Below are 17,192 nucleotides of genomic sequence, written 5' to 3'. Positions count from 1 at the left end.
ACTAAGTAATATATATTCTCAATGTGGAAGTAATAAAGATACTTCTTTAGACACCATCTCATTGTTCTCCACTTCTGCTCAGTTGGAATAGGAGATATTGGAGGAGTTAAGGTGTGATTAAAGAAAATAGGAAAAAGTCCAATTAACGTAGGCATTTTTGAAGAAATTTAGTTGATTGGAAATGGAGAAAAATATATTTTAAAAAACAGTCTCTTCTTAGAAGAGACTGAGTGAAAGTTTGGTCCAAACAGGATATTATTGTTCCTTCTTGCAGTGGTGCTCCTGTGGTTCACAACTATTTCCACTTACTATATATACTTGACTATAAATTGACCTCATGTATAAGTCAAAGGCAGGCTTGGGGGCCAAAATTATGGATTTTGATATGGCCCGTGGATAAGTCAAAGGAAAAACATAGGGGCATGTAGCAGAGGATCTAAGGATGAAGCAAAGGAAAACAATGCCAAAGTCAAAGAACTTAACAAAATTGCAGCAGGCAGAACTGTTTGTGCTCACACTAAAGGCTGAAAGAACAGAGCAGGAGCAGTGCTTTAAGGACAGATTACACTCTTGCCTTTCAGCAGGGGATGGTTATGTTTTTAAATAAGAGTTAAAAGACAGTACTTATATTGACTTGTAGATAAGTTGACTTGGGTTTTGGGGGTCAATTTTTGACTAAAATTTTTAGACTTATACACTTATCCCTCTACATTTGCAGATTTGACCTTTGCGGATTGGATTATTCACAAATTTTATTAATATGTTCCCTCTAAGAATATCTAGGTTCTCCAGTGCAACTCTATGGTCAACTTTAACCAAAGTCACACTGAAGGACCTAAAGATTTCTAGAAAGAACACTCCACTAGACATTTGTAGCTCATCTAGCGCAATTCTGTGGTCAGTGTCTGGCAGATGTTGACCACAGAGTTGCACTGGAGGACCTAGAGCAGTGGTTCCCAACCTGTGGGTCAGGACCCCTTGGAGGGTTGAACGACCCTTTCACAGGGGTCGCCAAAGACCATCGGAAAACACATATTTGCATGTAGCAATGAAAGTAATTGTATGGTTGGGGGTCGCCACAACATGAGGAACTGTATTAAAGGGTTGCAGCATTAGAAAGGTTGGGAACCACTGACCTAGAGATTCCTAGGTGTTCTCTCAGGTAAAAACATAGTGTTTTTGTTATTTGCAGTTTTTCTATATTCATGGGGGTCCTGTGCCCCTAACCCCAGTGAATGTGGAGGGACAAGTATACATGAGTTTATACAGTATACTCATATAGTGTATTATCATATATATCTACTGAAAGGTAAACCCTGTTGAATTAAATGGGACTTTCCCCCAGGTATTTTTTTATTGGATTTCAGCCTTTCGGTATACTTGGCTGAAGCCAGATAACTTTCTCACACAGAATAGGAAGGATTTTATTGCCTCATGTGTGGAATTTTTGAGCAATTGTATAGGTCTGGTTCAAAGCAAGAACAGCTATGATGGTTAGAATTGCTAATTTTCAAGCATGGATAGCCCTTTCACATAAGTGAGGATTCAGTCCTTTCTGGCATGAAGGAGGAGGAATATCCTGGCATGCCCAGCTCCCAGCAGGGGAGGAGATATGCTCACTATCACCAACCAGAGTGATCATTCCCAGAAAAGCCTGCCAAATGTCTCCATTACCACATCCCTCAACTTTTCTTGCCCTTCAGCTGCTGCTCTAGGGAGCTATTTAATGAGTGTTCTGATTCTTTATGTTGTGTGAAAGCAGGGAGGCCATTTTCACAGATATTTGAAAAAGATTGGTGATAAGGGCATATGTGCTGCAAAGTAGGCCAATGACATCTCCCTCCCCTACGCCAGCTCTAATAGTCCTCTAAACAAAACAAAACCTTTACCAGATTTTCCTTTATGCCTCACAAACAGATACCTTTAGGGAAAGAGATTTTCAAACTCTCCATGAAAGTTAGTCCTATGCTCATGAAAAAGAGTGAAAGATTCTTGAAATGTACTCAACATTCTGTATCAACCATTTATTGTCCTTTAAAAAAAAAGGTTCTCATAAAGCTAACATGAAATCAGAAGACCTTATCACCCATCAGTAATGAGTGATCCTATCATCTTCTGATTTGACATATGGGGGGGGGGTACTTGTGCATGAGAAATAGAAGGGTGAATGCTCCAAATGTGAGGATAATGTTTAGAGGAGAAGCTGGGAAAAGAAGCAAAACACTTCTAAGGAAATATGATCTGTAAAGCTTGTGTCAACATTTCAGGTAAGAAGTGGGGTGAAGCATTTTAACCTGTTTTTCTGTAGTAATGCAAGCTGCACAGTAAACAAACCATAATGCCAAAATACAACATGAAGAATGTCCCCATAGAATTTAAAGATATTTTAAAAAATAGATAGGCATTGTTAAGCCTAATTGACCATGAGCCAGAAGAACTCTGGACTGAAGCCAGGGATATTGGCAGGGAGGAATGCAAAAAGAAAGAGAAGCCTGAGTGGATGACAGATTAAACTGTTCAAGCAGTTTAGGACAGAAGAGAAACAAAAATAAAAGGTGACAAAAATAGAGTCAGAACCCTGAATGCAACTGTTAAGTGACCTTTGTGCAGGGACAAAGACAGCAACTATAATAATTGATGGAGAGAAATAGAACAACAACAACAATAACAACAACAACAACAACAACAACAATAAGAGACTTTCCCCACAAGATCTGAGAAATGAAAGGGAAATGTAAACCAAGAGTGGGTATGCTATACAATCAGCAGGGAAACACATCGCATTATCAAGTACAAATAAAAAGCTGATGGAAGCAATAAACTATGTAAAACAGATGAAAGGATGACAGATTAATTTGAGGAAGAACCATTTCAAGATAAACCTACAATTTTATAAAATGAAATGGAAGCTGTACTCAACACACTTGGGAGAAATAAATCACCAGGAAAGGGAGGCATGCTTCAGACTACAGAGACATAATCTACTCTAATTCTGACTAAAAACTGTCAACAAATATGAGAAACAAAAGAATATCCCACAGACTGGAAATGTTCAATATACATCCCAGCCCCCACAAAATAAGAAATCGGAGAGTGCAGCAACAACAGAACTATTACATTAACTTCCCATACAAGCAAAGTAATGCCAAAAATTGTACAGCAAAGACTTTTACCATTTATGGAGTGAGAAATGCCAGATGTCCTGGGTTCAGGAAAGAAAGAGGGATCATACTACAAACCTATGCAGGTAATGGACTGTGCCAAAGAATTTCAAAAGAAAATCAGCCTGTGCCTTATAGATTATAGCAGTTTTTGATTGTATAGACCATGAAAAAAACTATAGATTTCTCTTAAAGAAATGAGTATGCAACAACATGTAATTGTCCTGATGTGTAACTTGTACTCAGAACAAGAGGCTATTGTTTGGACAGAGAAATGGAAGGGTTTCCAATTGGCAGGGGAGTCAGAGAAGGCTGCATTTTATCACCCTATCTTTGAAATAGGTCAAGATTTTCCATACTTTGCTTCAGGTTGCATCTGCACTGCCAAAATAAAGCCATTTGACATCGCTTTAACTGCCATGGGCTCAGTGCTATGGAATCCTGGGATATGTAGTTTGTTGTGCCACAGAGCTCTTTGACAGAAAAAGCTAAAATCCCTACAAATCCCAGAATTCCACAGTACTGAGCAGTTGTCCGGGAATGCAGCCAAGAATGCTGATAGGGAAACTGCTCACAAAGGCTGGTGCAGTTTTAGAATCATAAAATCATAGTTAAGGTAAAGCAAAGTCCATGCAAACAAAATAAAATGAAAGCAAAGCTCCATAGTACGAACCAAGAGTCAGCCAGAGAATAGTCAAGCAGTACAAGGTCTGGGATTCCGATGATGCAGATTAACAAGGCAGTCCAAAGGTCAAGGGTTCCAGATAGTCAAGATGAGAAAGCAGTCCAAGCGTCAAGAGTTCAGGCCAAGGAGAGAGTCAGAGACAAGTGTGCTTTCGCCAGCAAACTCAGATAATCTCTGACAACTGGCTTGGCAACCTTCACCTGTTTATAATACCAGTTCTCATGAGCTCACCTGTTTGCTGATTAATTAGCATTTTTCATAAAGCCTCCTTGAATGCTGGAGGCATGCCTTTTCAGTTCTTCGCTGGTTTAAGTTAGGTATTCTCTCTTCATCCTCTTCCATGCCTGAAAGCTCTGCTGCCAGGAGACTTGGTTGCTGAGCCTCCTGGGAGGCCACAGATTCTGCTTGAGCGTCCTTGGAAGCCACAGACTCTGCTTGAGCTGTCAGGGTAGAGCTAGGGCCTGGCTCAGCTTCAGGGTCAGTCTCAAACTGGGACTCTAACTCAGCCCCCTCAACCTCTGAGTCCTCAGCCACGCTGGGCATGAAAGCAGTTAAAAGTGGTGTCAAACTGCATTATTTCTAATGTGGCGTCGAAGGTTCCATGGCCAGCATCCATAGTTTTTTGTGGGGTTTTTGGGCTATGTGGCTATGTTCTAGAAGAGTTTCTTCCTGACGTTCTCTGAAGATGCCAGCCACAGATGCTGGTGAAACATCAGGAAGAAACTCTTCTAGAACATGGCCACATAGTCTGAAAACCCCACAAAAAACTATGCATTATTTCTGCTGTGCATGTGCAGCCTTAGTCTGACTGCAGTTATAAGACTAGGGCTTGGAAGGGTGTCTATGAAGGAACTAGACAAGATCTTGAAGTGTCTAGATATTTAATTGAACACTAAAGTTATGATTGTCCATGCCATTGTATTTCCCATTGCTATGCATGGTTGTGAAGTTGGACAATGAAGAAAGCTGATAGGAAGACAGCCACCTCATTTGAAGTGTGGTTCTGGAGAAGAATTATGTGGACTGCTAAAAAGACAAATAAATGGTTTCAAGAGCAAATCCAGCCTGAATTCTCTGTAGAAGCCAAGATAACTAAACTGAGACTGTCATACTTTGGCCATATCGTTAGAAGAATGACTCACTAGAAAATAACTAGAAAAAACAATAAGGGTACCTACTGCATTACAGATGAAAGGCTCAATCAAGGAAGCCAAAGCCCACAGCCCTGAGTTTAAAAGACTTGAGAAGGGCTGTTGATGATAGACTGACTTGGGGGGGTCTGTCATTGATGGGGTGGCCATAAGTGGATGTCAGCCTGATTGCAGTTAACAACAACCATGTTCCATAAAAATCAGTGCTAGCTGTCTGCTCCAGCAGCAGTGGAGCTATCCAGAGTGCTGACTTCTATGCACAAAATAAGTCAATCTCTCTGGAGAACTTGGATTGAAACCTGAAGCTCTTTCCTGTTGTCCAGTGATAGTGATGTGATTCCACTTCAACTGTCACAGAAACATCCCTTGAAATTCTGGGATCTGTAGTTTAACGAGGGGAGTTAAGAAATATCTTCCATTGTGGTCTCATGTTTTCCCCAAACTGCAAGCACCACCAATCCATAGGATGGAATCATGGCAATTAAAGTAGAATTGTAGTGCAATAGTTACGTAGGGTGAAGGGAACCTTGAAGTAGATTAACTACCCCACTGAGGTGAGAGTCACCAGCCACCACTAGTATGAATGATTTTTATTCAAGTTATTTGAAAGTGAACTGGACCAAGGTTTCAACAGGTGTATAAATTACCATGTGGTGCAGGGATTATTTCAAACTGCCTAAACAACCCATTTCAGTTCAGAATGAGGAATTTGTCCAAGGCAGCTGCCACAGTCCTTTTTGTTGTTGTTGTGAGCGTTCAAGTTGTTTCTGACTTATGGTGATCCTAAGGTGAACCTATTATGGAGTTTTCTTGGTATGTTTGGTTCGGAGGAGATTTACCATTGCCTTCCTCAAGGCTGAAAGCATGTGACTTGCCTGAGGTCATCTGGTGGGTTTCATGGCTCAGTTGGGACTTGAACCCTGGTCTTCAGAGTTGTAGTCGAACACTCGAACCACTACCCACATTGTAAAATTTCAAAATGGCACAATTCTATTGTGAAATACATGGACATCTCTAGGCTTCTGACCAGTGAACCTTTTCAGGAGATATATACAAATGCATTTCCACTTGTCACTTGTGTTGAACAAGAGCCTGATTCAGACAGACCAGCAAACCATAGCTTATTGTTTCATTGCACAAGCTGGTGTGAACCATCTGCACACCCCTTCATGTGCAAGAGGAGGAGGTTTACAATGTTGATTCCAGTTTGTTGTTATGCCTAAACTAAGCAAATGTTTGACCTGCATTTTGTTGGCAAGCTGGGATATCCTGATTTAGTATGTGAACTTGTTAATAAACTGAAGTTTGAAGAAACTACGATTTGTTCAGTTGAGATATAGCAACTTAGGATAGAACATCCTGAGATGAGTACAGAACTTGAGGAACTAGCTGATAGTTCTAGAATGAGCACAGAGATATGTATGTCATGCATACTGTGAGGGCAAGGATGTATCAACAAGACAAAAGTGCACCAGTTTTGAATATTGTATGTCTACATTCATATATGCATGCACATTTTTGGTATATTTGGGAAACGGAGGGATCTTAAGTTCCCTCTGGGTGAAGTTAGAGATAAAATGTTCAGCATGCTAGTTTATCCACATGTAGTGAGCCTGGAAATGAACTAGGAGCTTTTATCTGGAGTACTTGCATTATTAATATAACAGTGTGAAGTAAAATAAAGTTTATTTTTATACACCTTTGAGGCTGACATTAAAAGACACAAAAATAACAAAGATAATTGGCTTTGGGCACAAGTTTTTCTCTTAAATTATTTGTGGCACTTTAAAAAATAAACAGAATAGAGAGTTGATAATCAATATGTTGCTAATGAAAAATGATATTAGCAAGAAACTGGAAGAATTATAACATTTCTTAGCTTAAGAAATGGGACAGAAAAGCTTGTCTGGGAATGAGTAAAATACCTCTTTTTTTACTTTGTGGAACAAAATGTTGTCATTGAACCAAATAATAATTGAGGCTTGATAACAAGAGTCCATCTCTACAAGTACAGATGGGCAAACAGGGTGAAGAAAGCTGGTGACTGCAGGTGAACTTGTTTTCATAATATCCCAGGTAGGAAAGAGGCCGAACAACTACCTGCTGGGGATTCTTTAGCTGGAGATCCAGCACTGAGTAGAGTTTTGGACTCCATGACCCATGAGGGCCCTTCCAACACTATGGTTCTATGCTCATATGAATGGAACTTATCATACCTAGAGTGGGAATGATAGGCCTAGCTCTGTATCTTCCCATTTCTGGATTTCTCATTACCTGAAAAAAGGGCACTGTTCAAGTATGGTATACAAATGCATTCCTATATTGTCATATCAGTATGTTGGGGCAGGGAAATGGAACCTGTGGGCTACATGTGCCTCCCCCAGCCCCATTTTTGCATCACTTCCAGTTTATTGTTTTTTAAAATGATGTTGCATTTTGCTGCCAGTGGGAAGGGCAGCTCACCACTGCAAAATATACACTACCCCTTCTTTGCCTCTGTCCCTGACATGTTTTTGCAGTGCTACCACTGAAAGGTAAGGCCAGCCAGCAGGATCATTCCCTCCTTAGATCTGGTTTGCAGCTTACTGACATCCTTGATGCACTTCTGAACCACCATCAGAAATCAAGTACCCCTGATAAGCCTCTCACCCTGCACCTTTCTTCAGGGGAAGCAGTCTAGACATTCAGTAGCCAGTTATCCAGTTATCTGAATGGTTTTTGTGAGTTACAGCTCTTCTTCCTTGCTCAGGACAGCTGAAAGGAGAAAAAGGAAGAACCTGAAACAAAGAAATGATTGGGGGAACTCACTTATCTTCCTTTCAAGATATGAGCCATGTGTGTATGAGAGAGAACAAGGATAAGTGTGAATAAAGAGGGTGAGATGTGTGGTGTAGTATGATGGCACATTTTGAAATTTTCAAGTGTGACAAATGCACACCATGATAGTCCCCATAAGCTCTCCAAGGAGAGTCTCAGAATACAAACAACCATGTTGATTCATGTGAACAAGCCAAGTCTAGCAGTTTTACTTCTCAGCAGGAAGTCTTTTGTAAAGACTTTGGAAACATCTTAATTCAGGAGAAAACCACTCTGAAATTTCTTGCATCAGAGCAAATGTCCTGCACAACCATAGATTTTTGCTGGCAAAAATCATTCTCCTTCCCTCCTGCTTCATCTAAGTTTAGTAACAGGAAAGCCCATATTTGTGTGTGGTGTGCACACGCGTGTGCGCAGATGAATGATATCATTGTCCTGATGGAGTTTCAACTCTACAAACCCTGGCTCCATCTACCGCTGTCAAGATATCTGAATAATATTGGAGCCTTTAGAATTGCGCTGTTGTAGGCAAGCATGTGTACCACCTGAAGGAGTGGATTGACCCCAAGGGTATAGCTTTGGCTTGCCTCCCACATAAGATTTGTGATGCCTTCTCCAGCAGCATATCTTGAATGTATTGATATGTTTCCTATCTTGTTTCTTAATTGTCCAGTTCTCACATCCATACATGGTGATAGGCAATACAATGGCTTGTATGATTCTAACTTTTGTGCTCAGTTGTATATCTTTGTATTTTAGGATCTTTTCTAGTTCTTTCATAGCTGCTGTCCCGGCTCTTAATCTTCTAATTTCCTGGCTGCAATCCCTGTCCCTGTCAATGTTTGATCCCAGGTCTGAGAATTAATTTACTATTTCTATTTTCTCATTGTTGAGGTTGAGTGTGTGTAGATTCTCCTTGGTTATTATTTTTACTTTCTTTGTGTTGAACAGTAAGCCTGCCTTTGCACCTTCCTTAATCTTTCTCAGTAGTTATTCCAGGTCTGTACTCCCTCAATATCAGTTGGGTGCTCTTCTCCCCGTTTTTGTACTAGGGCAAGGCTATGTAAGGCAAGGCGATAGCATCCAGGGATGCTCTGCTTCCCAGCTCCTCATTTGCAGCAGTGAAAGCCAAATGCAACAGATGATTCCCAACTGTTGCCACTAGATGGCATCCAATTCATATTGCACCAGGCAGCTCTTGCTGCTGCTTCTCCTTTCTTCGAATCCTGACTCTAAGCAGAGCATCCTTCCCAGATGGAAACAATGCAGCCCATTTGCAAGGTTAAAGCAGAATATTTCGGATGGCCAGGATGATCCAAGGCAGCTGTCAGGCTGGGATGGCGGAGCTGGTCCCTTTAACCATTGAGTCTCCAACTGTGACTGGGAGTCAGTTCTCAAATAGGAAACAAGCCCTGGAAATGGCATCTACCTGGAAGTGCTGAAGCTTGCTTGGGCAAAAGAAAGGAGCCAACCTTTGCTGTGGGATTTTCATTCAGGTGCATGCTGAGAGAGAAAGGAGTAACTGGCTGTGATGAAGGATCTCCACAGTAGAAGAGTGTCTGGGTCTAGGTGTTTTTTCACCTGAGTGGTGGATTTAATACTTGGAGAAAAGGGTGGTGTGTTTGCTTCAGTTGGCTTCTAAAATGTGACTAAAATCACCACTACACCATTCAGTCTTCTTTTGTCAGTGTTCATACCTGGTTCTTCTAAAGCTGGCATCCCAGAAAGGGAGAAAAAACCCACAGAAGCAGAGTACCAAAGGAGAGAAATGAAGCTCTAATTTGCTTTATATGTGTGGATATCTATTGGATCAATTCCATATCCCTTTGCTTCACGTGTCCTTGGAAAGCCTCTAACCATGCACTCTTTGCAATAACCCGTGGTCAGACTTATGAAATACTGGCTGTATTTTCAATTTTTCCCCCCTATATATATATACCAAGTTTGAACAATGATTGCAGTGAATTCAGATGGGAAGATAATGATCAGAAGATGTCTCGTCACCCTAAGGCCTTTTAGGTAAAGTTCTTTTCTTTTGCTTCATGGAGTTTGGGAGGAAATGGGGGACTTCCTAACTGTGTGACATGCCAAACCTTTTATTGCCTAAGGGAAGAGCCCAGCTGAGGTTAAGGTCTATAAAAGAAACAAGTTTGTTTTGATTTCACTTGAATGTGGGTGGCTGGGTACCTTGCCATAGTGGTGTGACGCTGGAATTGTTTTGGGCTGATTTTTTTTGGCATGAATAGTTACACATAAATGATTTCTTGTTGAGAGTTGTAGACGAGAGGTCTATATAATTTTAAACTTCATAACTGCTTGTTGTTGTTGTTATTGTATGCCTTGAAGTTGTTACGGCAACCCTAAGGTGAACCTATCATGGAGTTTTCTTGGCCCGAGTTATTCAGAGAAGGTTTGCCATTGCCTTCCCCTGAGGCTGAGAGCATGTGACTTGCCCAAGGTCACATGCCTAAGGATGCCACAGCTGGAAATATTTTTCTATTCTTAAAGTCAAACTTAGCCCAAACAAACAAAATTGGTTCAGCATCAGCTCAGACTCAAATCCTCTGGACAGCTTCCCCTGCTGGGTAGCTCAAGAGGGCAAGCTTTGATGGGGAAAACTGTGTAGCAAAAAAGCATGAAACATCTCCTTCCTCCAGTGCCATCTCCCCACCACCATGAAACTGCTTGCTTTTGCTATGCTCACAAACAGAAATGTTGAACATTGGATCCACGTTGTTGTTGTTGCTGTTGTTGTTGTTGTGTGCCTTCAAGTTGTTTCTGACTTATGGCGACCGTAAGGCAAACTTATCATGGGGTTTTCTTGGCAAGATTTGTTCCCCTGAGACTGAGAGTATGTGACTTGCCCAAGGTCACCCAGTGGGTTTCATGGCTGAGCTGGGAATCGGATCCTGGTCTCCAGAGTCACAGTCGAACATTCAAACCACTATGCCATGCTGGCTCTGTACCTTATATATATCATTCTAAGGGTGCATGTATACTGTAAAATAATGCAGTTTAACACCACTTTAAGTGCTGTAGCTGTATCTTATAAAATCATGTGATTTGTAGTTTTACAAGGTTTTTAGCCTTGTAAAACAAAGAGCGCTGGTGTCTCACAAAACTACAAATCACAGTATTCTGTAGGTTAAAGTAGTGTCAAACTGCATTATTTCTACAGTGTACATGCACCCTAAATTGGCTGCTCTGTGTGAGATTAGTCCAGGGCCATGCAGTTTCCGCACTCAGTGAGTCCCAGGAATTTGAGTTTCTCCTTGCTGCTGCGTTAAAAAACTATTTTAAAAAAATGGGTGGCATTACACTTGGTCTCCACCAAGGCCAAGACAGCTTCTTGCCTTTACTGTGGGCTGCTTTCAACTCCTTGCACTGTCTAGTACTTTTCCCTTTTCTTCTAAAATGATATGCGGGAATTTAGTGTATTTGACAACTGCTTTCAGATGGCATGCTGTTTGGTTTGTGTTATGTAAGGGGCAGATAAATCAAAAGACTGCAATATTAAGTAAGAGTATGGAGTTTTTTAAAAAACAAGAAATATGGCTGAACCTGTTGTTCCAAGGTGGACTATTCTTTCTAGAAAGCTATGTTTAGGATGCTGGTTGTTGCTTACTCAAATCTGCCAAATTGGGAGACTGTGATAGCGTTTGATATTGCTGCTTGATCCATTCCATTCAATAACTGGTTACCGCACTTGGTGGGATGAAGTGAACTTTTAGAAGAAGCTGCATCTTATTTAAAAAAACAAGACTTGGCTAGAAAAGAGCCATAACAGAGATGATTTAGTGTGAAGTTACTCTGAAGTTCCATGACTCATGAAATGTCCCCCGATGTTCAAATAGAGCTGGCTTGAGTAATGTTTGGCCTTCCAGGTATTGGTTGACTGCACTCTCACCTTGCCTTCCAGCTGATGGGAGTTGTAGTCTAACAGCATCTGGAGGACCAGACTTTGCCCACTCTTGTATCAGTGGCTGGGGTCCCCTCTACCAACAAGGGAATATTTACAGTTTACATATGGAGTCTGTGTGTCCTCATGATTAGGCTTGCCATATCTCGCCTGAGGGCGGGACTTTCCCAGTTTGGGGCAGGTCTGCACGGTCCCGCCCCGGTTTGCCCCCACTCCTGGGATTTCCCCCGCCCCTGGGCTGAGGGGAGGATTCCCTTCCCCACTTGGGCTCCGCCGCCGCGACGAGAACGGGGCCCAGGCGGGGAAGGGAAGCCTCCGTGAGGGGAGCATTCCCTTCCCCGCTTGGGCTCCACCGCCGCTGCGGTGAGAATGGGGCCCAGGCGGGGAAGGAAAGCCTCCCCTCAGCGAGGCTCCTTTTCAAATGTAGGACACAAAAATGTGTCCTACATTTGAAAATTTTGTCATACATTTGTCCCGGTTTGGAGGTCCTCGCTTATGGCAACCCTACTCATGATGCAAGAAGTGAGATGATGGGTGAATCTGCACCATAGAAATAATGCAATTTGCCACCATTTAACCACTACGGCTCCATCTGACAGAATCCTGTGATCTGTAGTTTTGCAGGGCACCTACACTCTTTAGCAGAGGAGGTTAAAGATCTTGTAAAACTGTAAATCCCAGGATTCCATAGAATGGAGCTATAGCACTTAAAGTGGTGTCAAACTGCATTATTTTATACAGTGTAGATGCACTCTAAAGTGGTACTCATAGTGAAAGTTGTGATGGTGAAACAGCTACACAGACCACTTAGATTGTCCTCATGATAAAACTATTATTGATATTACCTGGCAAACAGCAATTTCGGAGAGATGAAGATGACCAAAAGTGGGTCAAGAATGATTTCACAGCTATTCATCAGTTTATAATACCTTAGTCTCCCATACCAGCAATAAGTGGGTTCCTGGATTTAAAAAATCATCATAGTAAATAAAAATGCAATTAAGAGATAATGATTTCCAATAGGAGAGCTTGGAAAAGCTACTGTTTTGAACTCCAACTCTCAGAGATACCTAGCTAGTCAGGCCACTGACTATTTTGTCATGGGAATGTGTGTTTCTGAGAGTTATAGTCCAAAAAATGTAATGATTCCAATAGCTTGATCTCCCTCCTGTCTTTCTTGGAAGTAAGTTTCACTATATCTCATGGGACTAAGGGTCAAATGAGACATGATGCAGGAGACACATATTTGTTGGCGTGTTGATGGCATTCATGTCCTGCTTTATACCTAGACTTTATAGTGAGGGCCAGCATGATGTGGTTTGAGTGCTGGACTTGTGTGAGACCAGGATTTGATTCCCAACTCAGCTATGAAACCCACTGGGTGACCTTGGGCAGATCACATGATCTCAGCCTCAGGGGAAGGCAATGGTAAACCTCCTCTGAACAAATCTTACCAGGAAAACCCCATGATAGGTTTGCCTTAGGATTGCTGTAAGTTGAAAATGACTTGAATTTACACAAGAACAATGTCCATCCAATGTTAAAGATTTCTGTTTGTGAAAACAACAACAGCAAGCAGTTCCATGGTGTGTGTGTGTGGGGGGGAGGTGGCACCGAGGGAGGGAGATGTTTCATGCTTTTTTGCTACACAGTTTTCCCTATCAAAGCTGGTCCTCTTGAGCTACTCAGAAAGGGAAACTGTCCAGGGGAATGGAGCCTGAGCTGATGCTGAACCAATTTTGTTTGTTTGGTGTATGTTTGGCTTTTAGAACAGAACAATATTTCCAGCTGTGGCACCCTGGAATGCTTTCCTCAGAGAGGCTCAGAGGTGCTAAATTGAGGAACCAGACAAATGCTGTTTTGTTTGCCCAGCCGTTCCACATGCCATGTATATTGCCCTGATCCTGTTCCCCTGAATTTATGGCTTTGTTTTAATTCAGGATAGGCAATTATGGTGGCTCCAGGGACAAACCTTATTCCCCAGGGACCCTTTTGGCACCATATGGACTGCTAAAATGCCAAAAATAAAAATTTGGAAGTGACAAGAAGTCCACTTCTGGGGTCTATTGACATGCAACATGACCAGATGTCCTAACTGCAAAGGAGGACAAAGCACCACAAAATGTAGGATGTTCAAGAAAAATGGAGGACATGACAAAATAAAAGGTAAAAGCAGTCATAGAAATACGAGTTCATGCTTCTTAGTCATGCTCAAAACAGAGGACATTTGCGGATTCCTCCTGGACAGAAGGTTGACATGGAGGACATGCCCTGGAAAAGGAGGATGCCTGGTTATTCTGATTCAAATGACACAGTTATAGTGTGATGATTCCACTGTAACTGCCCTGGCAACATCCTGAAGAATCCTGGTATTGGCATTTGATAGGGAGGGACTTTGGTCTCCTCAGCCAGGTGCCTCTGACCCAATTGCCAATCCCAGGGTTCCTGCAGCCATGGCAGTTAAAGTGGAATCTTATTGCTATAAATGTGAAGCATGAAAGCATCCTTGGTTCTGAAGGGAAAAAACAACAGTGCAGTGAGGGGTGCAATCTGTTTTAAAAGCAAATTGCTATTCTGGGGGTGGAGAGCAACTATTTGCCTTTTAAAATGATGGGGGGGGGGATTTGGAAGAGTGCAAAAAGCAGCCTTAGGGGTCACATGCCACCCTTGGATTACTCTTTGCTTACCTTGTTTTAATAGTTACTTTAGCTGTCCTTGCACTCTTTTACATTCTAGAATCTTAGTGGTTCCCAAATTTTGGTCTTTCAGATGTTTTGGACTTCAGCTCCCAGAATTCTTGATGTTGGCCAAGCTGTCTGGAGGACCAAAGTTTGGAAATCATTGCATTATGGGCAATTTTACTGACAGGTAGCACAACGCCCTTCCAGATAAACAAATGGGGTGTTTAAGTTCTCAGCCTCAGGAGAAGGCAATGGCAAAGGTCCTCTGAACAAATCTTTCCGGGGGGCAAGGGGAATCTATGATAGGTATGCCTTAGACTCTTAGAGTCATCATAAGTTGGAAATGACTTGAAGGCACACAACAACAACAACAACAACAACAAGTTATTACGACAGGATGTACTAAGAGGTATGCCAGTGTTGTTGTTGTTGCTGCTGTGTGCCTTCAAATTATTTCTAACTCACAGCAACAATAAGGTGAACCTTTTATGGGGTTTTCTTGGCAAGATTTGTTCAGAGGAGGTTTACTATTGCTTTCCCTGGGGACTGAGAGCAGGTGACTTGCCCCAGGTCATGGAGTGGGTGTCTTGGCCGAGCTGGGAATTGAGTCATAGATCAACTCTCAAACCACTATGCCATGCTGGCAGTGTACAAGTCAAAAAGAAATCACATAGTGTTGGTACTGCAGTGAAGTTATGTAGGCATCATAGGCAGCTATAGCCAGGCATTAGGGTGAATCAGCACTCACCTGAAACATAAGAAGAAATTGTTTCCTTCAGTTGGTAGTGTGCCCTCCTGCCTCTTGGATTAGAGGAAAGAACATCCATGCCATAAGGTTCTCAGTGCCAACTTCAGAGAGAGAGAGAGAGAGAGAGAGAGAGAGAGACTACCACCCCAGACTTCCACAATCTGGTGTCCCCCAGGTGTGCTGAAATGCCCATTAGTCTTGATCATACTGGATAGGTATGATTGAAATTTTAGCCCAATGCATGCAGGGCCAGGTTGCAGCAGGATGAGCTAGTTCAAGGCAGTTGCTCCCTTTTAGAAGGACAAGAATGAAAAGCTTACATGAAGTTACCAATCTGACATGATTGTGCTTTTAAATGCAGAAAGTAAAAAACCAGTGTCTGGAAATCCATTTCATATGGCTGCACCTGTGAGAAGAATAAAATAGCATGGAGGTATATGTAGAGTGCAAATTTGGTGGAAAACCCAGATTTGTTGCTGACTACAGGTCTGCTCCCCAGGAATTGTGATGGGGTGTGGTATTGCTTCACACATCAGTGGAGCAGTGAATTTACTTCATGTTTTAGCCTTTGAATGAGCTTTTTAAGGCTGTTGCTGCATGCCTTCAAGTTGTTTCCAACTTATGATGATACCATCACAGCATTTTCTTGGGAAAATTTGTTCAGAGGTGGTTTGCCCTTGCCTTCCTCTTAAGCTGACTTGCCTAAGGTCACCCAGTGGGTTTTCATGGCTGAGCGGGTCTTTGAACTGTGGTCTCCAGAGTTGTAGTCCAATGCTCAAACCACTCAAAATAGTTTCTGCCCTTTGAACAGCTCACAATCCAAAACCTGGAGTAGATTCACCATCCCAGTGAAAAAGGATCCATGGACCACCACTGATTGGTCACTGCTCTCTTCTGGCAAACTCACATAGAAGAAATTCATGTAGACAAATTTTACCTCAGATGTGCACTTTCCTCTTCTCTGAAAAACGTGCCACTTCTGATTTTGCTTAGGTTCCTAGGGAAGCTGGCTGAACTAATGCGAGTTGAGCCCTAAGATGAGGTTGCGTGCAAAACTAGAAACTGGATGGAAGGATGTGTGTTTCAGTAGCAATTCACTAACTGTGCCAGTTGTGTCACAGACTATACACAGCCATCAGCAAGAGCTGTCACTTTCTCTCACACTGAATGACACTTGGCTTAATAGAACAGCAGAGCCCAATTTAAGAGGGCTGCCATGCTGAAGGATGGCATGAGTGGAGACTGGCAAGGTAGACACATTTCTTTGATCTGCTCTTGGCCCTTTAAAAAAGTTGGCATGGCTTCAAACTTTGTCTGGGGAGGGTGATTGCTGCATGTGCAGGGTTCAATTTTGGCCTCTATTGTGGGTTGCATTGCTGATTATTGCTTCTAGTTGTGATTTTGAGGTTTGGGTAAATTTATTTTTGCAGATTTGGGGTTTTTGCCTGGCAGTGATGGAGTGTGTGTTAGGGAAAACTGGGGCTTCAGGAGTCACAGTTTCCCACTGTTTTTTCACTTTTCACTGTAATTTTTTGTTTCTTTGTGATCTGGGGGCTTTTAAGGGGGTCTTTAGGGAATCTGAAGCCCAGGGAAAGCCCCTGGAGTTAACACATGTCCACTTCACCACATTTTACCATCTTCAAACTATATTTAGGGGCTTTTTCACATCATCTTTTTGTATACCAGTGTCCATAGTTGTGTATAAAGATATACACACACTGGCAGTGCTGGAACACTTCCCTTAATCTCCTTTCCCTTTCACTAGATCTCTTGATAGTCCAAAACTCTCACACTGGGAAGCCCTGTAGAAGGACCTTCAGTGTCTTGGCTGTGCACATCCTATGGGATGTAGGCACACATGCAAATGTGATACTCAAAAATGTACTTTCTTAGCCCCAAACCTAGACTGAATAGTATGCCACACTGACATGGAAACTACCAGCTGCTGTCATAGGGGAAAGATGTTACGTTGTTCAGCTCAGAAATATCTGGTCTTGCTGAGCTGGTTTTAACCTAGAGAATATGAACCA

The 17,192-nt window shown here is 42.1% G+C and overlaps 1 protein-coding gene across 1 annotated transcript in view; it reads left to right on the top strand.

The window, feature by feature from the left end:
- Positions 1-9,051: 9,051 nt before the first annotated feature.
- Positions 9,052-17,192, top strand: part of MGAT5B (alpha-1,6-mannosylglycoprotein 6-beta-N-acetylglucosaminyltransferase B) — a 311,177-nt gene continuing 303,036 nt past the window's right edge. The window contains exon 1 of the mRNA XM_042455871.1: positions 9,052-9,833. Coding sequence (XP_042311805.1) covers positions 9,766-9,833 — 68 coding nt within the window. The 5' untranslated portion in view covers positions 9,052-9,765. The remainder of the gene's footprint in view (positions 9,834-17,192) is intronic.

The sequence above is a fragment of the Sceloporus undulatus genome, chromosome 2 (assembly GCF_019175285.1).
Source record: "Sceloporus undulatus isolate JIND9_A2432 ecotype Alabama chromosome 2, SceUnd_v1.1, whole genome shotgun sequence".
Classification (NCBI taxonomy): domain Eukaryota; kingdom Metazoa; phylum Chordata; class Lepidosauria; order Squamata; family Phrynosomatidae; genus Sceloporus; species Sceloporus undulatus.
The sequence above is the reverse complement of the archived record's forward strand: the minus strand, read 5'-3'. Positions and strand labels throughout refer to the sequence as shown.